At 33.1% G+C, this 23,328-nt stretch overlaps 1 protein-coding gene across 1 annotated transcript in view; it reads left to right on the top strand.

The window, feature by feature from the left end:
- LOC129747777 (5-hydroxytryptamine receptor-like) overlaps positions 1-23,328 on the top strand; it is a gene marked incomplete at its 5' end in the record, with an annotated part of 98,831 nt that overhangs the window by 39,128 nt on the left and 36,375 nt on the right. The window contains 2 exons of the mRNA XM_055742123.1: positions 5,979-6,276; positions 15,810-15,845. Coding sequence (XP_055598098.1) covers positions 5,979-6,276; positions 15,810-15,845 — 334 coding nt within the window. The remainder of the gene's footprint in view (positions 1-5,978; positions 6,277-15,809; positions 15,846-23,328) is intronic.

Genomic DNA, 23,328 nt, shown 5'->3' with positions numbered 1-23,328 from the left:
TTCAACCGATCATTTTTACACTTATACCCTTTGGCTTTGAGGGCATCTAACGAAACTTTTGTCACATTTAGAATTACAATTTGAAGATTATAACAATTTTTTTTTATGTATCGGAAATCATATTCATAAACACCTAACGTTTATTTTTGTGTTTCAAAGATTTAAAATTAAAATTTACACTTGGTGCAATTTCTGCTCTGCGGTGATTGTAACTTTGAATCTCTTTTTATTAAATCTAATTCTTATTTCTTATTTTTTCATAACTTGATTTTCAATAATGATTTAGATTTGAGACACTGAGTTTTGGTTCTGAATATTACCTGATATAAAGTTTTGAATTCTTAAATTCTTTATTCTTTATTCAACCCACAAATATCCGGTCATTTTTCTAAATCAGAAAATTTTATTTTGTGATTAAAGTATCGAAAAAATGGGAATTAAATGTTGCATTTTGCAGCTCAAATCAGAACTTTCATTTAAAAAAAAAATCTAAACTCTTTTCTTCCGCAGTGTTTGCACGTGATAAATTTACAATTTTTATTTAAAGATCCCAGTTACTATCTTCTACGCAGACCAAATGGCTATTTGAAAACAGTATACCGAACTTATCTCCAGTTCTTTTACACGTTTTAAATGTTTTGTATTCTCTGGGATAGCATTTGAAAAAAAATCGAATCATAGGGGCCCCCCGAGAAAAATTGCCCCGGGCCCCCCGATGGCTTAATCCGGCTCTGTATTTTGGTAAATTTTATACAATCTTTTTATCTGGTATATTTGTTTGAATAATTCTGTTGTTCCTGCGTTATACCTTCATAAATGTTCGCTGGGCCATTTCCTTCTGTATCCCAGCCTTCCAGAGTTCTGCACAGAAGCCTTGTACGTTACTCTTGATAAATTTCATCACCAGCAGGACACCTTGCGGGAATACCTCCAACGCGTTAGCGGTATCAGCAGCAAACTTTCGGGAATTATGCCAAACGCGATGGCGATTTGTAGATTTCGGTTAGCTTGCCGTTTTAACGTTTGCTGCACACTGATTTTGTTTATGTTTGTTTTCAATGACGTTGACGATGATGACAGATACACGCATAGATTATTTTAGCATCAAATACATAAAATGAGCTCAATTGCTATTTGCAATCAATATTTATTGGTGATATAAGTTAATTTGTGATTAAGCTTAGCTTAGCTTAGCTTAGCTTGATTGACTACCTTAAGTCATTGAACCCGAAATGCCACCTTAAACTATTACTGAAACTGATTTAATACTTTTGTGTTTGACTTTATTCCGTCATCACTAATACTTAAACATTTCGGATCCCATAACCGCAAGCGTGGCTAAGTAGAACAAATTCCACATAGCCAATGGTTGCTACTCCGTGATTGACCGAGGTCATCAATTTTGTTGAGAGGTCAAAAGAATCGTGTCTGGGATTGACAGCATATTCTCAATGAACTAAACTGATGCTCTCTCTTTATATATCAATAACGGCGCCGGCCACGTCTTAGTAGTCAATAGATATAGGAAAATAAGAGAAAAGGATAAATAAAAACTTATGCTTCAGGACCGAGGCACCTCTGCAACCTAGCTAAAAAATTTTGGTGTGGATGTGGGGAAAAGGGATATGGTCAGGAGACACTTTTGACAAGTGTAAAGATCTTGTTTTTGAAACCTATTTCTCCATGCTTCTATTGTTTACTATCAGAATCCTATTTTTTTTTTTGAAAAATCTGAAAAGAATATGATTCTTATTGTTATGAAACAAATAAGAAGTAATGCAATGGTATTTGTTTTTCTTTTTTAATAAATAGGTACTTGATTTTTTCTTGAGTAATTGAACTCGCTGGTTTATGCTATATGCTTTGATCAACATGAATTTGGGTTAATAAAAGAAAACAAAACAACAATTAAAAACTTATTTACTAAATTTGGAGCCATAGCCTTGATATTGAATTGAAAATTCTAACGATACATTATGTGAAACGAAATTTATTTCGAACTTCCAAAGGTTTTTATTTTTAAATTTCGTCGACGTGTAACTAACTGAGGCATGTGTTAGTTACAGTTATAGAAGAATTAAAGGATTGGATGAGATTAAAAATTCGGCTGTACGCCATCTATCCAGAGACCCGCCAAGTACGCCGAATGTTTGGAGAAAAGATAGCGTAACATGGAAATCATCCTGACATGTGATGAAGTCGCATGAGATATCTTCTCTTTATCTCCTAAGTTCTCTACTGAAATTTCTGTACATCTGAAGAGGTCATATTTAAATTTATCAAGAAGTTTATATATACATAATTTTTTGCATCAAATTTTTCTACTTAGATAAGAAAAGTAATAACTTTTCGATATCTTGAGACTTGGTTTGATTGTATCAACTTCAATACTTTTTGATAAAATTTGTTCATAAAATTGTATTGCTTTTTCCAGCACGATAATAGTGCGACATTTAATGGAAAATAGAATATAGCTTTGTCTTATTTTTCCTTATACAGAACTGGCTACTTTTTTAAAATCTTTTTAAGAGGTTCAAACTTTGGAAAAATAATCAATGTTCAGTTGTTTACAAAATGTCCATTGTAAACTGAAGAAAATGATAATGAAGAAAAACACTTATCTTAATGAGTCCTCCGAAGGTTACCGTCTTTCACAAATGAATATGATCCAGGGCCAGTCCGGAAGGCGATGCGATAGTTTCCCAAACTCAGCTTAGCACAAATCTACATTCTTCGAGAATAATTTCATTTTCGGGAGCACAAATTTGCAGCCGAAAAAAAACACCCGTCATAAACGGTCACAGCCTACCAAGTCCCCTAAGTTAATTTGTGATTTAATCGAAAAACTCTGAAATTGTGTACTTGGTATTCAAAACGGAAAACAAAATTCTTAGATTCATTTCAAAACTTTAAAATTATGAACAAAATGTAAAGAATATTGTTTGAAAGAATTAGTTTTAAGAGTTTTGGAATGAAAATCTAACCTTAAGATTACATCAATAATATTTTTTGATATTTGTAGAGAATGATAAAACAACTGACCTGATTTTAAAACGATCGATACAAACACTAAGATTGCCATTATTTCGCTCGGGATAGTGACTATTCGAATCACAGGGAAAGTTATTAATTTAAACGAAAGTCGAATGGAAACCAACCCGAATCACGGGATCCTTTTTCCTGAAATCTGGGACGAAATTTCTACGAGTGCAGAGGTACTCGAACAATCGTCCTTGTTTCACGGGAGATCGTTAACTGTCAACCATTTTCTGACCCACTTTTTTCCAAGAGGCTGAAAGAGACGAAAATAAATAAAACCGCACTGACGTTTCGGTACCAAAATGCCATTGAAATCAAAACGGAACTGACGTTTTGGTTCCGAAAAGTCAGTTCAATCCGTTTGTATGTGATTTGACAGTTGTTTCAGTACCTTGCTTTTTTCATATCTTCATTCTGTGTCGCGTTCAAAAGAAATCGCAGCAGTTTGTGCTAAGATATGTTTCATTTAAGTGGAATGAATTTCCAGTTCTGCTGAAATAACAAGAAGTCTGACTGGAGGAACCATTTATTTAAAGAATCCAATAGCGCAGCTTGGATGAAAAGTCAACAAATCGATGAATTGGCCATTGAAGCATTTTTTAATTGCAAAATCTAAGAACGATGCTGGGGAAGAACATCAAGATGACTACCAAGGACTTGAAGAACAAACTGATTCAGCAGCATCCGTGGTATCTAAGCAGATAATTATTTTTATCTAATTTCATGGTGACTAAAAAATTAACACTTTGTTGTTTTCTATTTCAGATGAAATACCGGGCTAACCAAAATATGTTCCAAGATTGACAGCATAGTTATAATTGTATGCAACTCATTTAGTTAATAAATGCCCTTTTCAAAAGTTCATATGTTTGCAATTTTTTGATATATAAATCCCCAATCTCCATTCAAATCTTGAAAGAAAGCCGTCTCGAGCCTACAGGAGAATTTCGAAACTTCCTGCGTACCACAGGAGGAAACTGTTTTCACAGTCATTTTCCTGTAGTGTTTTTCTGTCTAGAGATCGTCCTGTAATTTAGAGCTGTTGAAAACACAGAACGAAATCGGGACGATTTCTTGACGACAACATGAGCAAAAATTAAGGGTGCACGTTTTGAACGAGGGAGCAATTACTAAACTTTAATCTAAAACATTCTAGAGCTGATACAAAAATTTACCGATTTAAGTTAAGATTTGGCTTATAACTTTGGTATATTGTCATCTCGAATTTCGGTGATTGGATTTCAAAGGATATGTCGAATGGACTATATTTTAAAATAGTTTATAAAATTAAAATTTTATTTGTATTTAAAACAGCCATCATCATTTGAATGTTTTGTTGTTAAACTGTTTCTTAATCCTTTTTCCCCAAATTCGTGTGGATAAAAATATAAATGATAACAAAATGTGCTCTAGACTCTACCAACTATTTTATGAGGTGTTCCATTATGTCTAAGTACGCTTTTAATACAAGCATGCTTATTCCGGATAACGTTTAAATAGCTGATTTTATAGTTCAACTTAAAACTCTGTGTAACGTGACCTCCCCCTTTTGAAAATCATTATTTTTTTGCAAAAATATTGTGTCCTAATGTTGATTCTCCACAAAATTTCGATGAGTCAAATAGCAAAAATGCGATTCGGAAGTATGGAGAGCTTCGTGGACAAAAAAGAAACAGGGCACAAACCAGATCTGGTGGACAAAATTTTGGACCGGGAAACCATGCTTACTTACGTTATTAGGAAGACAGCCTCAGTTAGGGATGTGGCCAAAAAAAAAGGGAGCTTCTCTCAGCACCGTCCGTCGTGCAAAGATTTAAAACAAGCTGCTTCCGTCAAACCAAAAGCTCTCAAATTATCTGATCAAATGATGTGTGGAAACCTATTGCAAGTTTGATTACAAAACGTTTCCGAATGACCAGTATTAAACTGTCTCGGATGGCCAAAGTGTTGACGAGAAAAAGACATACATTTCGGCCAACCATACCTATGTGTATTTTACCGCCAATTCAATAACATCACTAGAACTGGTATGAAATTGCCTTTCTTGTGCATATAGAGTTAATTAATTAAGTAAACCTTACGCTAACATGCTAAGAATCCAGTGCAAAGCTGAATTTAGGTGTAGGAATTGTTTTTGAAAATCCAGATTCAAAAAACAGCTACAAAAATTGTCATAAATTTTGTGTTTCGTATTACAAAAAAAATTAAAAATGCCATAATTACGTCAAATTTCCTATTTACCTTTTAAAACTTTTCTACTGTGGCTGGGACAGCTTTGGCGGTTGATTGATCAAAAAGGACGAGTATTACACCATTTGTTTTTAAGGTTTTTGTTGTTATGAACTTCAAAAAAATTTAAAAAATAAATACATATACATACATTGTTTCCAACTTTAGCTCAATTAGGCACTAAGTTATTTTTTTTTTTTCGAGACACATTTACAGCTTTTTTCCCGAAGCATGTTTAAAAAAAAATTCGTCGAACTTGAATAACTTTAAAATAAATTATTGTAGCTGGAAATTATCTGTCAATCATATTTGAGTCACAAAATAAGCTTTCCAAAACTATAAATTTTGCTAAAATCGGTTGAGACACAAGAGAGTTCAAGCAAAAAACGTGTTTGCCGTCATTTGACCGCTCGCGGTATAAATAGGTATGCCACATGTGTATTCGAAAACCACAAGCCTTAGAAAAATTATATTAATGAAAAATACTTGCATTTTAATAATTAAATCAGTCCTGTAGTTATATTCGCGAAAAAAATAATATTGTAGAAATAATCATCATATAAAGTTAAAAAATTGTCATTTAACTACCTCCGGTATCGTTTGGCAAGCAACATAAAATCATATGCTTATGTTGATTGACTGGATGTTCACAGAGTTTAAAATTTATTCAACAAAAATAAATAGATTTCTATTTTTTTTTCCTTTTCCAGATACTGGGCGGTGACAGACATCGATTACGCTCACCAGAGGACGGCCCGCCGAATCGGTTACATGATCATCGTCATCTGGACCCTGTCGGTGCTCGTTTCGGTGGCTCCCCTCTTTGGTTGGAAGGATCCGGAGTGGGAAAATCGCGTCTACCAGGATCTGCAGTGCATCGTCTCGCAGGACGTGAGCTATCAGATCTTCGCCACGGCCTCTAGCTTCTACGTTCCACTGCTGGTCATACTTTTCCTGTATTGGCGAATATTCTTGGCCGCCCGGAAAAGAATCCGTCGAAGGCAGCAGGTAATTACACCCTCGACCCCGAGGGAAATCTTTCGGTGTTTTCGAAGTTTCCCGGTATATTTTTTTCTTCTTTTTTTTTACGAACCACTTCGATTTACTTTTTTCCTCGTCTTCGTCAGCAAAGTCATTACCTTGTTATCGTTCGTTCTTTTTCCTCACACACTTTTTTGTCCTATCTCTAATTATAATTACCCTTCGGAAGAACAACTACCAACTTTGTCATAGTCGTTCTTTCTGTTTAATAACACCATTGTTCATTCTCAGAAAAAGTTAAATGTCCTGTCGAATAAAAGAAAACCTTCATTGTTCTACTTCACACCCACCCAAAATCATTCGAAACAGTTTTTTCCTCCCATTTTTTTCAAGTTCAAATTTCAAACATGCCTTCGGCTACGTTTTATTCTTCTTTTAATTAAACTTACAAGAGTACCTATTTTATAAAATAACCAGCTACCGAAACAAAAAAAAATGAACAGGACATTTGGAAAAACTTTGCCTCCTCCTCCTTTTGTTCGACAATTTTCACCGAGACTGATTCGGACAGAAAGAGTTTTCCACTATCGCTTCCCTCCACTCATAAAAAAAACTGCCAACCATAATGGGCAAAATTTTATACTCAATTCAAACCAGGGGTTTGTTCTGTTTTTTTTGCTATGAAAGGCAGAACAAACGATGCAAGTTTGAGTTTTTCGGTCGACAAAGAGTGTGCAATTAAATAATTTGCTTCCAACTCGAATCGAGCAAATTTTGTCCATTTTGGTCCCTTCTCATAAAATATTGTGAAAGTTCATAAAAAAGCAATCAGATACAATTCATTCTAATTATAAATATAAGAAAAATATGATTAAAGAAACTTTTAAAGCAAATTCCATTTCGAACTAACAAGTTTAAACAGTTCAAGCTAAGCAGTATCATGAAAAGTTCAAATTTTAAGGAAAAGTTGCAAAAACTTTATAAAGAGATTAACCACCGTTGGAACTTTGGAACTTAGATTCAGATTTTATATTATTCAGAAATCGTATTGAATTGATGGAATCAGAAACAGGTTCCAATTCGAAGTTTGAGCTTCGGTTCCAAATTTAAAAACAGATATAATATTCCAAGTTCAGATTTAGCTCATAAATGAGTTGTATCAACAATATAAGGAATTCAATTTGAATAGTTATTCTTAAATATGTTTTTTTGCTAAATGATTTAAAAGATGTGCACTTGTTTCCCATAATGATGACGACTGTTTGATTAGCGCTTGGCATTCGCAATAACTAAGAGAAGCTTGAAAACCAATCGATAGAACGGCCAATTTAATGAAAAAATATCATTTTCGAAGTCTCAGAAAACATACTTCTATATAGTTGTTGGTTCTGAAAAAAATAACAAATATGTAGCCTTAAATGTTTCAAAGATGCTGGAAGGATTTCTGGAAAAAATAATTCGTGAACTTGGTTGAAACCGATAAATTATAAAAGTTTCAAAAAAAATATTTTGTTTAATGAATGAAATATTTTCCATCAACTTTTTTTTTTTTTGTAAAACAAAAGTTGTTTCTAAAATTAGGTTTATTTCTGTCGTTGATTGAAGTCTTTTTAATTTCCTTGATAGTTCGGTTGGTTGAGCTTTTTTGATATGAGCATGGATTTTTTTTTAATTGAAGTCATTCTTGAAATAAATAAACTTATTTTATGCTACAATCAAATAAACTTAATCAACCAGACTTTAGAGCCTGTTTGAAAATTTTATCATTGATGAAAGTTTTTTTTTGTTACTGAAGGCTTCATTATACAAAATTTGTTTTGGCAGTGGAATGTATATGTGGCAAACCAATCAAATCTTAAGTTCCGGATGCACTTCTGAGTGATAAACGATTAATTTTTCATAGAATTTATTCTTTTATTGTAACACTTTCTCTACATAAATTAATCAACAATTCACTTAATTTGGAAGGTTCATTCACGAACGTACGATCTTAAAGACGCGGATATAATTTATACTGCCTTGCCTGTACGTCACGCACCTCTATTTAAAGACAAATCGAATGTTCTGGAACGAACATTCGAACGAACAAAAGTAAAGACAGGAATAATCTGGAATCTTCGATGCGTGCGCAAGAATATCGGTTAATATTCTAGAACCTTCCAAATAGGAATAAAAAGGAAAGAATGATACACTTTCTGGATCATTCTCGAACGAAGTTTCCAGAACGAAATCTTTCAAGCTGCTTGGGCTTGAACAAAATTATCTTACAATTTAAAAAATTTATGGACATATTTTAAAAGCTACTATTTAAAAAAAAACCATTTATGTAAACAAATATAAAAATGTTTGATGTTTAATCAAATAGAAATATTTTTTTCTTTTTTTTTTTGCTTTCTTTGAGCAAAAATACAATAGAAAGAGAATCAGTTACTAAATTATTGAACTCAAAACCATAATCAATTTGTTTACCGAAGCATCATGGAATCAACGTTGCCGAAAAAAAAAATTCTATATTTTTGGGAAAAAAACTGACTTTCTGTGATTTCACCCAACAAATCTGTGATGCTTTTTACTTTAATTTCATTAAAAACTGATTATAAATTGGATATTTTGAACATTTTAGTGGGGGGAAAATCAATCAACACAACGAATCTCATCATACTTTTCTTATTCGAAGTAAGGCAACCTTGCATAGAACACCTCACCAAGTATTTTGGATTAAAAAAACAACTCATTTATTAGTATGTCCATTTTTTCATTTCTGAATTTAACTATTTCTTTTTTATTTTTATTTTTTTCATTTCTGAAACTAACGATTTTAAAAAAAATTATTTCAAGAGGAGAAAGGTCCTGTAGTTCGCAATAAGTTGACCTTGAAAGCCGGAGATTGCGGGATCGAATCCAGTACAGTGCAATCAATAATTTTTCCAACAAACTATTGAATAACGTCTTGAAAATTAATGAATTGTTGTTAACTTATTTGGAAATTATTTCTCAGTCATGTCTAAATGTTTTATAGACTGTAAAAAAAATATCTTCAACTTATAAACGTGTGAGAATATTTTCAAAGGGTAGGGGAGAATGAGGATACTTGATCCCTGGGGATATTTATTACTCTACTAGCTGATCCGGTTATTTTCGTTTTACATTTTACATAACAAATCGCTGAAAATTATATAACTTCATTAACACGCCTTTAACTTCTACGAGCTTGTGATTTTTTTTTAAATCGTTATAAAATTGTTCGAGATGTGTCCCATTTCAAGTTAATATTTCATGAGATCTCTTCTTCCACAAAAAATTAGATTCTCTAGGCTACGATTCAAACCATCTCTGACTCGAAAAACTTTCGGAAACCAAATTTCACTTCATTCCAACCGTCCGTTAATACGTGATGGTGTTACAAAGAAAACGTCTCCATTTTTATGTTTATGATAACTCGAAAATGGAATTTTTCACATAGATCAAATGCCATAGAAAAATTGCTAAATATCAAACAAAACAACAAACCTGTTATTAAAAAACACTATTTTTTGAGTTATTACACTTTGTTTGACATAACAAACAAAATGGGACATAAAGATCTTTCGTTATCACTTTAAAGTTTCCCACGCGATAAAAATTAAAATTAAAATATTTATTCCAATATGTCAATTGTTAAAATACAACATGAACTTCTCAATGCCATATTTTTAAAGCATTAGTAAACTCTCAATTTAAAAAAAAAATCCAATATGTATGTTCTTTTGATCCTTCGAGTCAAAAATGATATACTTTTCTTGTGAATGGATGTTGATAGTTACTAAACACAAAATGTTTAATATTTATTCAATGACTAATATTGATCCAATAAATTCCTGACAAAAAAAACTCTAAAAGTGATTTTATCTAAAAATTAGAAAATTGCACATTTATGTATGTATGCAATGATTATAGAGTAGTAGACAAACTTTTAGAATTCTCTTTGTTCAACTCTTACGAACTATGAAACTAAACCAAATATGGCCAAAAAGGTCAATGGAACTTTTATCTTTAGAGTTTGCATGATCACATTTTCATATGTGATGAAAGAAATTAGAGAAACATGAACTATCAAAGAACGAAAGAACATAAGCCGTAAATATCATGAAAATTTCGAAAAAGATACAACGGCTCACCGACAGGACTTGAACCTGCAATCTCCGCTTCGGTACAACGGCGCGTTAGCCAATTCCACCACGGTGAACGTGATGGAGCCGGCGAACACGAGCAATCGAGCTCTGCCGATCAACTGCTGGACCTTCTATCGAAACACCATGTATATCCCGCATGTGATCTTTCCCTCTATTGATCTCTCTTGTTTCTCTAACCCCACCCATCGACTCGGGATTTTAGCCGAGCGAGCACATGGTCGATTGCTTCGGGTTTGCCGCAACTTACGGTCAGATGAAGGTGATCATTTTCAGGTACAAAGATGTACCAAGCGATTTCATAACATCAGTATTGATTTCAACAGAGCAACACCTCCTTGTGTAACTGGTCTGCTCGGAACCTTGAGCGGCACTGATTGCTTCTTCATCTGACAGTAAGTTGCGGCAAACCCGAAGCAATCGACCATGTGCTCGCTCGGCTAAAATCCCGAGTCGATGGGTGGGGTTAGAGAAACAAGAGAGATCAATAGAGGGAAAGATCACATGCGGGATATACATGGTGTTTCGATAGAAGGTCCAGCAGTTGATCGGCAGAGCTCGATTGCTCGTGTTCGCCGGCTCCATCACGTTCACCGTGGTGGAATTGGCTAACGCGCCGTTGTACCGAAGCGGAGATTGCAGGTTCAAGTCCTGTCGGTGAGCCGTTGTATCTTTTTCGAAATTTTCATGATATTTACGGCTTATGTCCTTTCGTTCTTTGATAGTTCATGTTTCTCTAATTTCTTTCATCACATATGAAAATGTGATCATTTTCAGGTACAAAGATGTTCCAAGCGATTTCATAACATCAGTATTGAGTTTGCATGATTTTTGCCATTTTTGCAGATCAGGGCACCCTGATTAAAGGATCAAGTCTCCTTTAACTTTCAAAATATCACAATTTTTTTGAAACTTATGCAGTTTATAAACTTGAAATTACACGCTGTCAGAAAATGCAAAAGACGGCGATCTGAAAAAAAAATTATAAAAAGGTATGATGAAAATAAGAAAAAGGGATCAAGTATCACCATTCTCCTCTACTCCAATAGTATTCAGGCTTCAAAAAGAAAATAAATCACTCATATATTTTCTTCTGAAAATCCTTAAAAAATGAAGAATTATGACACTTCAAAGAAAAATCAAGTTTTTTTTTTAAATATATTAAAATCATTTGTAATTAAATCGTGATTTTTTTTTAATTTTAAACCTCCAAAGGTATTGTCGTTATTATGATTCCAAAGACACTTTCATTTCCAGAACTTCAACCGAACACAAAAATGCAAATGTGGACTGTTTTGACAGTTGTTGTGACTCATATTCATTATCAACAAGTCCTTCGAAAAAATTTGGCATAAAATTATGTTCAAAAATTTCCTTTTTTAAATTTAGCACCATCTTTTCAATTTTTCGTACAGAGTTTTCAACATTTTTTATATTCTTAAATCAGATATCAGATTGATCAGTTAATTTTGAATCGTATTTTGAATATCTTATATTTGAAAAAAACGTGAGCAATATAAAAAAAAAATAAAAGTTTCATTTCACTTATGGATACTATATTTTTATTTAAAGGTTAATCAAAACTCTACTAAATCACAATCCACAAAATAATGATTATTGGACTGAATTGCAGGAAGGATTTGAGGGATTTGATCCCCCCCTCCTCCATGGAGATTTTTTCCAAGTAAAATTTCAAACATAGTAACGGGATATTACTTCATCTTAAAAGAGGTTAAATAAGTGTAAATAAGCAAGTCATAAATTTTGCTCGCCTCCGGCGGAAATTTGCCTTAAACCATCCTAGACTTGAGATTTTTCATTTAACGACACTACAAGTATGCCGTTCACGAATTGAAACTAATTTTATATTGTCAATTTCGATTTTCAATTGAAATTCCAAACATGACATACAAAAACGCAAACTTGTCTTTAGAATGGGTTTTTTATTAAGAAGTTTAACTAAACAAGTTTAAAGTTTAAGACCAACCATTTTTACTTCATAATTAATTCATCGAATACTAATTTTATACATCAACGAGTTTAAGGCCATGTATCAGGTGTTTACAGCAGCAAAAGAAAAAAAAAATCTTAAACCTAGTAATCATTAAAAATTTAAATTCATAAAAAAAATCATGCTGATATGAAATATTCTTCAAAAAACCAATTTCAGTCTCAATTCTTCATTGTGATTCTTGTTCTTCTAAATGTTTAAAATAACGTTTTAATAAATTTTACAAAGCCACAAAATTTACATCCTCCTTAGGTGCAAAGAATTAAAATACAAAGTTTGTCAATTTGGGTGTCCTAGATCTAAATATAAAATTGTTCTATCAGCTTTTGTTTTTTAAATAACTATTGAACATAATTTAAAGCAATTAAAAAATTTCTACATTTTTTTGACAAAACTTTAAAACAAAAACATAAAATTTTAAAATGAAGACTTTAAATCAACTATATACTTTCCCTAAGTTTTCAAGTAAATTAAGGTTCCGCGAAAAAAAAAAGTTTTAAAAAAGTTTTTAAAAAAAACTTAATTTAAGATATTTTTAAAGAAAAAATCTTATTGTTTTGCTAGTTTGAACAAATTTTGTTTAAAAGATTAAACTTTTTTTAAATCTTTATTTCGAAATGTCGGGAGTACTTCTAATGATATCTTTTCGTATTTGTAAAACCTGTATAATTGAACTTTTTTAGATCATGAATCATCATCTTTTGAAATAATATTCCATAACTGAATAAAACAAGTATGATAAACTAATTCTAAATCAGATTTTTTTTTTAATTTGGATTTGTAACTATCAATGATTGATTGTACTTAAAACTGATACATTTTAATGATTTTAAACTTCATATCACCAAAACTAAAGGTGATAGACAAAATATGACTGGCACCAAAATGCTGTTCCTTTGAGTTAACAATTAAATTCCATTAATCAGTTTTCAAATAGTTAGACGAGTTTATTGAAAAAAATTTATGTTAAATGTTAAAACACTCGCCATTTTCTTTTTTTCATTCTATTCCAAATAAATACACTGAATTTTTAAGTCAAACTTTAAAAATTTTATGGAATATTTTTAAAATATTTGTAGGTATTTGTTTTTGAATTCTCAGTTTTTGTGTTCTGAAAACAAAGTTCTCTGGAATCAAAGGCTTCAACCAAACTTTAAAACTGACAAAAAATCAGAGCTTGAAATTTAAACTTTCAAACTTTCGATTGAAAAATTTTAAAAAGTAACATTATTTTCCATTATCAAAGCTGGATTTTCCTGGAGGGTGGCCCTAATTTTTTTTATTTTAATAATTTTAAAATCTGTAGCTGTTTTTATAATTTAAATTCAAAATATACGCATATGCGATCGTCAGTTTTATTTTTTCCATTCCTCGAAAGATGAATCCTGGATAAATATACGCTTTCACAATAAAGTATCAGTTGAAAAGGCACATTCAAAACTAAAAATCAAAATTCTTCTTGAAAAATATAATTTTGAACCACAAAAATACAATCGAGTTCTAATTCCAAATTATAGTGTAGAATAAACATTTTAAAAAGCGAGTGGCTTCAGCATTTTAAAATCAAAATTTGAACAAGAACATCTCCGTTAAAATCCCAAACCTAGTTTAAACTTTGTTGTGATTAAAATTCGAAATCATGAATATGATATCAGTATTCTTAAACAAAACTCGCTATAAGAGATCTTTTTTTATGTTCTGTTTATAATTTATACGTATAGGAGAGCAGAATGACAATGTAGATTTGGGAGAATGAACAAAATTTTGAAAATATACTTTGAAATTTAACAAAAAAATCAAAATTGGAAGAACAATGAAAAAATCCTCTAAATCAATATTGGTATAAAGAACAGGATTTCAAAATTTGAATTGAATTAAAATGAGATAGAGATAAAACAGAATTCTATAATGCAGAGTTTCATATAACAATCCAGAGTCACCGTTTGGTTCAGCCATCCAGTTCTTATAAAACTTCAATATAAGTATATGATTTAAATATGATGAATTAAAACTCAGATTGTAATGTGAAATGATAATCTGAAGAATGAGTTTTTTTTTGTAAATTCTTTATAAGAATGGGCTTAAATTTAACGAAAATAATGAGCATTGTAATTTCCAAAACGAATAATTCATTGTGTCTCTAAGAAAACAAGCCGAACCATACTTCATAACTCGGAAATCGAATGATGGCAGATAGATAGAAATTTTGTGATTGAAAAATAATATAATGACTTTATGTATATGTTTCACCATCATTTGTTTTAAATTTTTCCCTTCTGATTCCGAGTTTCAGATTTCTGATCTTGTAACTGACAAGAAATGTTAAAGTTGCATTTATGTTGTCATGATTATGTTTTTTATTGTTCTGAAAATTGGTTTGAAAAATTTGTTTCTGAATAAAGAGTCCGAGTTTCGTTTCGAGGAACTGATTTTAATAGTTATTCATGTGAAATCCACATTGGATTCACACTATCTATTCAATTTATTATGGTTAAGTTTGAAATGTAGAGATTTTTATTTTGTTTCAATAAAATATAATATGATTTTGTTATATATTTAAAATTTTAATGAAATTTTCCATCATTCATCATGATAGTTATTCTACAGTGATGGGTTATAAAAAATTATGAATTAGTATTAGATCTTTCAGATTATAATTTTTTTCACACAAGTAATTTGATGAATCAAAAAGCTTTCAAAACCCATGAAGTTGAAGCGGAACAACTTCATAGACTGCCAACAATTGATCTAGGTCATGGAATGATTATCGTTATTATATAACAAAATGATTTATGCACTCCTTTGAAAATAAGATGTTTAAAAAACTAAAACATTAAAATCAGATTTATTAGAAGAACTTAATTCAACAAGAATAAACATATTATAAGAACTTGATTTGGCATAGTTTAAAAAATGCCAACGAAACACATTGTCAATTGTATCTGATTGTTGAGTGAAATTTCACATCATCATATTTCCATCCTTTATTTTCAATCCAACCCAATTCTAATCCTAAACATCATCTGCACGGTTTTCTTTCCAATTTTCTATATACATATTTACTGTAGTGTTTTGTCTTATATATCTATATCTTTCTTCAAAAGCGTTACTTAAATTGGTGTTCTCGTTCCTTAACTAAATTTTACTTCATTAGGTACAAAACAAAAATCAACCAATCTGCGTTATCCTACCGTTTTGAAAAAAAAATTACCCCTCTTTAGCTATCTTTTATAGACGTGTTAAAATCAACCATTTAAAAAAAAATCGTACCAAAACTCTTTACTTCATCGAGAGTCAAACAACAACTACAACAACAACAGATTGAAAACTGTGTACTGTTCTTTACTCTAATTTTTTCATCGTTTTCGTATTACACACAGGGTAAAACAATTGTGCAATTGATACCAAAACCTTTAGTAAGTATTTTTGTTGGTTTGTCAGCTTTTTCCTTCATTTTTTTGTTTCGTCAAGTCGATAATTCGTCCTTTGGTTTTTTTTATATTCCGGTGTTTTTCTTTATTGGGTTTGTTTGTTTTTTTTTTATTTTAACCGTTTCCTTTGTACATTTTTCCTCATTGTATTTTTTTGGTAATTGGTGGAATTTTAAATTATTTTATCCTTTTTTATTAACTAGTTCACGACTTCACTGAATTGGAATTCAAAATTTGCCCTTAGTAACACGACACTTTTTTCCGATACTCCTTCTGTTTGATGTGATCGTTTTATATTATTTGTTATTATTTTCAGTTCATTTTAAACGCCCTTAATTGGCTATTCCTGTAACCTTTAAAATAGGACAAAATCTTAAATTGGATTTAGTTTTAGAATTTAGAGTACTTTTTTTGTAGATGGCATCGACTAGAACCAGAAAAAAAACCCTAACAATGCTTCGTTCACTTCGCTTGTTTTAGTGTTCAATATTTTTCAATTGCAAATATCTTGGCAAATTTATTGTGATTTCTTTTGCCTAGAAAAAAAATGCCAAAAATCTCGTTATTTTCATTCCTTCTTCTTAAGAAGTTTTCCAATCGAAAATCTCTAGAATCAAATAATTTTAAATTCAATTATTCATTCGGATAAAAAACCCAAATCGAAATCCATTAAGGCAGCACCACATATTCGCTTTTCCACCTTAGGTGGAAACAACCATAGCGCTGGCTCTGTACTTGTACTACTCTATGTCTGTGTGCGATTAGATCTAGATTTGCTCGAACAACCTGAGTTAGTTTATTCTTCATTTTATTAGATTGAACCAAATCTAGAAAACGAATTTCGACAAAAGTGTGAGACGACAACAATATATACGCACTTGAATCTGGAGGGGAGCGCTTTTTTCAATCGATGATTCCTTAAAAAAAAAAAAGAAAGTAGTGAGGGTACGACCTGATGATGTTGTACAAAAAGGCAAATTCCATCCTGTGCTGTTACATTTTAGATGCTCTTAGAGCGTTGCCTTAGATTGCTTTTGTATTTGTGCATTTGCGTGTGTGTATGTTTTGCCACCACCAGCAGCTAGAAGTGAGAAGTCATGCTTTATCTTAGATTAGTTTTTTTTTAGAAATACATGAAGGCGAATTATGCACGATTCAATAAATTTTTGAGTCCAAATTTCAAATTGGGGTGAAACTTTGGAATCGTAAATGTTTACATTTTCTAGAAGAAATCACAATAACTTTATTTCATGTCCACAACAATGAAAGTTTCGTCGCTCATCGTAATGATCTTCGGATTCAGAATCACGTTGGATTTTTCTGATAAACTTCCAGTTGTTGTCATTAGGTTCTTACTACGTTTACGGCCATCCTTTTCCTAGGCCTAGCATAACAGCTCAATGAAAGACCAGAATTACTCCTTAAACAATCGTCAGAGAATTTTCGAGGAATGGACACAGTTTGTATTTAAATGCTTGAGTCAAGAATCGATAAATGCTACTGAAGATCACCTCAATCTAAACGAGTCGGTCGGAGTAACTTATCGGAATTTGAGTATACCAATTGTCTGGGCAAGTGGACTGTAATTTGGGTTTGGTCTTCAAAAAAAGTGCAGAAATTACTTTAACTTAAAGGTTTCTCTTCATTTTCTACTCTTAAATTTACATATTAAAAACGATTCACTCAACTTGAAAGATTCTAACAACAATTCTAACAAATAAAGATGATTCTGGAACATTCTGAGCGTGCAAAACAACTGGAAACGAGTGGAAACTCCAGAGCATTCCATGCGCGTGGTTTGAGAAATCAAAAAAAAATCTAGAATGTACTAGAATCCTAAAACTCTTCAAGCTTATGACCATTGGCTTGAACACCTATTTAAAGAGTTCTTTGTTACTCACATTTAACCTTTTCAATTGTACTTAACTTCTTTTAAACATCTGTTAACGACCTGTAAAAGTCCATGTCCTCGACATTTTTTTCATAATCTTTAGCTTAATTCAGTGCTGTAAAAGATTTTAAACAATTGTAATGCATCGAAAGTTTAACAGAAAAATTTGAATTTTTTATCTCATTTCTTACACTATAAAATCAATTTTATTATTTATAAACCAATTTTGTTTTTTTTTTCTGCAAAAATTGCTTAGTTTAAGGTCTATAAAGTTGTTTCCGTTGACAAATTTTTTTTATCTCATAGAGTTCATAGTTCACGCAGTAGAGGGCTAGTAACTGTTTTCTCGAGAAATGACCTCCAGTTTGAGAAAACCAAATTTTTAGAAGAATCGAACGCATGCTGACAAAGTTCCTAACAGCGACCGTTTAGAGTAAACCTCATGATCATATGCCAATTCAAAGCAATCGAAAGATTCCCTTCAATTTAACCACGGTATAAGAAAAGCTCAGATATCGGTTTTTCGATAGCATCTTCCTACTATCTTCTTCAGTGAGCGTTTTCGATTGATCGAAATGGTATCTGAACTATTCTTACACCGTGGTTGAATTAAAGGAAATCTTTCGATCGCTTTGATTCAGAAGAATTATTTAACCAAGTCGACTTACTATCCATATTAGAGTAAACATTTGGCTTTTTTGGACCACCCTAAGACCAAGCCCACCAATGCATGGTTGCTAAACCTCGAATCGAGTACATTCAGCAACATATCTATCAACCCATCATCGCACCAACCGTCGCTAACTTGATTCGAAAAATAGCATTCGAGCAGTAGGTTATTACAAGATGCGTTAATGTAGCAACCCGGTAGCAACGTAGCCGCCTTCAGAAAATAAACAAACACAAATACCAACCTGGATGGCAACAATGGGTGCGAAAATCAGTAAATAGATGAAAACGCAACCAATCAAACCATCTAAAATACCGACCGAAATAGCAACGCCCGGTGGGCTTGGTCTAACACTCATAAAATGTTGGAAATTTTAAAAAATAGTAAATAAAAGTTTACAGTGGATTAAGCAGCTTTGGGATCATCTTCGATTTTCTAATATCATGTGGTTCAAAAGCATCATTTTGGCTCAAAACACATTTATGTATTATTGCAAAATTATAAACGAACATTTTTATGAGTAGGTTTTGCACAAAACTAATGATGGGAATATGTTTTCCTAAGTGTAACACCATTTTTGAGACTTTCGATGATTTCCTACAAGAACGGTCTGATAATAGTAAAGAAATCGTCATCAGTCGTCCTGGCTCTGAGTTCGTTGGAGGCGATGGGGTTCTCCAGATCACACCTACAGGCAAGTACCCTGTTACGTCGAGAACATTTTCTTCGCGTAGTCAGTTTCCGCTTTCCGGCAGATGCACTCCTGACCTCGGAAATCCGGCATTCTCAACGAACTAGGAACCACGGAGACCCCGGAGCCCTTCGACTCAGTCGCGCTGTTTCCAGCCAGCGTCAACAGTCGTCCCGGCCCTAAGTTCGTCTGTGGCGAAGGGGTTCTCCAGCTCCTCATTTTGGAAAGAAGCTCACATGTTTCCTGTCCACAAAAAGGGAGATAAGAGAGATGTGAGCAACTACCGCGGAATCTCCGCTATATGCGCGATCGCCAAACTTTTTGAACTGGTTGTTTTGGATCCAATTTTCTCATTTTGCAAGCATCATTTCTCCAACGATCAGCACGGGTTCATGCTTGAAGGATCCACGACTACAAACCTACTGAGTTTTACATCGTTCGTGCAGGACAGCTTTGCCAAGAAAATTCAAACAGACGCCATTTACACAGATCTCTCTGCTGCGTTTGATAAGGTGAACCACGATATTGCAATCGCAAAGCTCGAACGTTTAGGCTTCTGTGGTTCCCTACTGGATTGGTTCCGGAGTTATTTAATGGGACGAAAGTTATCCGTTCGTACTGGTGAATTCTTTTCTAGGCGGTTCATTGCCTCTTCAGGAGTTCCTCAAGGAAGTCATTTGGGACCGATCATTTTCGTGATCGTTTTTAATTATGTACTCTCGCTCCTCGGTGGCACAAAGCTCGCATATGCCGATGACCTGAAACTTTTTCACACCATAAACGGCCAAGACGACATCAACTTCCTGCAACAGCAATTCACCGCTTTTGCTCACTGATGCGATATCCATTGCTTGCTCTTGAACCGCAGTAAATGCTCGGAAATATCGTTTACCCGTAAGCGACATCCTCTTCATGCAGAGTACATCCACGGAGACCAAACCATCATCCGCGTGGACCATATCAACGATCGGGGCGTTATTCTCAACCGACGGCTGGAGTTCAAGACTCATACGAACTATGTTGTCGACAAAGCTTCTCGAAGCCTTGGATTTTTGTTTCGTATGGCCAAAGATTTCAAAGACGTATATTGCCTGAAAAGTCTCGAGTACGTTTCAGCTGTTTGGTTCCCTTTCTACTAGAATGGAGCTGAAAGAATCGAGGCTATTCAGCGGTGTTTCTTGTGGTACGCTCTACGACACCTAAACTTGCAAGATCCGTTTCGTTTACCAAGCTATGAAAACCGCTGCCGTTTCATAGGCTTAGATACGCTTCAAGTAAGCCGAAATGCGGTTTTCCGAACATTTCGACTTCGACGTCTCAAGGAACGTATTCCGAAGAAAAATTTTAAGTGTATCAAGTATTGTGTTGATATTAATTTTAATTTGTTAGTTATAGTGTAGTCATTAGGATCAACATGTGATCCGTTGATGTTTTAAACAATAAACAATAATACAAACAAAAACTTTAAGAGCGTTCCATTTGATGTAATTTTCTCTGCTCAGAAAATTGTATAGTTGAAATCAGTGATGATAAATTTCGCCCGTCACGCTTGACCCGACTAGTTTTGTTTCATCAAACGACTGGCACTGTTCTCAATTGACGGAGCCTCACTACTCGCATGACGGATAAAGCACGACAACAATCAACATTTCTTCATCATTGACTGGCGAAGCTCCTACACATGGTCAAAATTTCTCCTGAGAGTGACTGGCAAATCTCTTCACACTTCGATCGGCTGCTGACGGCAGGTACAACTAATTGAACGACTTGCTGGCAGAGAGCAACAATAGCAATAAAAAACTGAAAACGAGCTTGCTGGCAGGAGCAACAATAATAATAAATGCGTTCCTTTTTCGTCATCGGTCGTTTGAATGCGATTGCTTGACTAGGTTATTATTTTAGCTTCAAATGAATGGGGAATGAATGACTGGCAAACGAAGTGACTGGTCGTTAAGGAACAGTCAATTGAGTTTGACGGACCAAGAGGCTTCACAGTCACAGCTTCACGCCTCATGACGATGACTTTTGCCAAGCCTGGTTGAAATTCATTTTATTTTAATTTCATTTTAGTCAATTGGCTGTTGATTGATTTCGATTTAGAATAATATAACTCTATCTTATATTATGCCGTTCGTTATCATATTTATCCGTACACGCGAGAAAGTGTCCGTCAAAAATGTCTAAACCATTTTATTAGCTTTTCGAAACGGTTTCGAACATGCAAACTATAATACAACCTGGTTAAACTCGAAGCAAAAAAACTTTTATTTTAAAAGACATTGTCGAAAAAAGAAGGCAAATGTCCATGAAATCCGGGACAAATAAAAATTCAAATTTTACATCAAAAATTTTGTGTACCAAATTCCGAAAGAATTCTGTACAAAAAGTAAATCCATTCTTCCATAAACTTATAATTTTCGATATGAAGCATAAGAAATTGGTTCAAATGGAAAAAGCACTTTGTTTGTACAAAAAAATCTTTGAACCAAAATCAGTTCCAACTTATTTCGGCGTGAAACCCATATCATCTAACACATTTCACTGTTAAATTACAATTGCACTGTCCAGAAAATAAAAAAAGCGAAAATAATTTCTCTGGAACATAATTTATTTAACGAATGCAATGCTTTTCAATACTACCAGAACAAATTTTAAAAGATAATAGAACAAAGCTATCATGATGACAATCAGGATCATTTCGTTTCTTGTCGTTGGTTAGAGCAAGTTCACTGGTGTTGGGAAGAACTTTCGATACTTTTTGCACATTTTGAAAACTTTACCATGCGAAAACATTTCAAGATCTGTGGCCTTCAAGAGTTTTTACAACACGTGTTGTATTCTCGCATGCTGTGATGCAAAACTAGCAATATTTCTATCACATACGGTAGGAATAGAAACAATGCTGTAAAAAAATACAACGCCCGAAGATCTTTAAAACATTTTCGCATGGAAATATTTTCAAAATGTGCTAAAAATATCAAAATTTCTACCACTGTGAACTTGCTCTTAGGATATCAAATATCATATGGCAGTGTGAATAAATTTGAATTTTTTTTTTATTCTGATGTGGAAGCTTGAGGTTCCAAGTGTCCCGATTATTCAGGATTTGTGCTAATTTTCGAAAGACCATACTGGTTTTCAAAAACTCTTAAAATGTCCACATTTAAAAAAAAAAATCTTCAATATGTCTCGATTTGTTCTGATTTTCAAAAAATACCAAAATTATAGCTTATAACTGAATCTAAAGTTAAATTTTGAGAACATTAAATAAATCTGTAATAAAAAAAAAGTTAACTGAAGATAATCTTTAGTTCAGATGATTTTTCAATGGTGTTTTTTATATGAATTGCAGGCCAGCCAAGGTTCTGCTTGCTTCAAGTGCATAATTTAAGCCGTCTTCAGCATCTGAAATTCAAATTTTTTTATACAATCTAAGCAACGCAGCATGTTATTTCCATCAATTTAGTGGTGTCCTAAAAAATCTTATTTTTTTTAATCGCGAATGTACTGATTTTTGACAAATCCACCTGGCACCTCTGGTTGAGGCATGCGACAAATTCACGCTCATTTTGAATTAAGCGATATTACGTGTAAATATTCAAAAAGGTGTTAGAAAGTGGTTTGCTTGGGATGGCTGCTTCGAAGAGGACGGAACCGTTGGCTTACATAAGTATTGGTGACTAATGACTAGCCAGCAAACATAAAATCGCAAAAATCGTTACTTGAAGTCGGTATAAATCGGATTTGAAAAACAGTTAGCCATGTTTGCAAATTTGTGTTCCCGCGCGGGACTCAAGTGAAAAAACAACCTTGTTGTTCTCTCTGCGATAAACAGTGCAACCAGATAGCTAAAAATCAAATGGTTCAGTTGGAAAAATTTCTAATGAGAGAAGCAGCAAATATTGGCGCAGGCAACGGTTAGCATGCATTGAGAGCAAAACTTGCGTTCTTTCGCATACTTTCAGGATGTACAAATAAGGTGTTGGCTATCATCCAATTTGTATAATTTTTATCGCTTTAGCCAGAGGTTAAAAATATGCATGAATATTGCCTCCACTTTGATATGTAGTTGGGTTTGTTTCGAGTTTTATGCGATGATTCTATAATTAATATGAAACGTATAACAAAGTTTGTTGTGAAATATTCTTTCAAAAATGTTTGCTGGGTAGTGTCCCAAAGATTAAGCAAAATCGTTTTCAGTACCGTTATTATTTTA

Source organism: Uranotaenia lowii, chromosome 2, assembly GCF_029784155.1.
Source record: "Uranotaenia lowii strain MFRU-FL chromosome 2, ASM2978415v1, whole genome shotgun sequence".
NCBI classification, from domain to species: domain Eukaryota; kingdom Metazoa; phylum Arthropoda; class Insecta; order Diptera; family Culicidae; genus Uranotaenia; species Uranotaenia lowii.
Note: the sequence above shows the minus strand (reverse complement) of the source record. Positions and strands in the feature narration are given on the sequence as shown.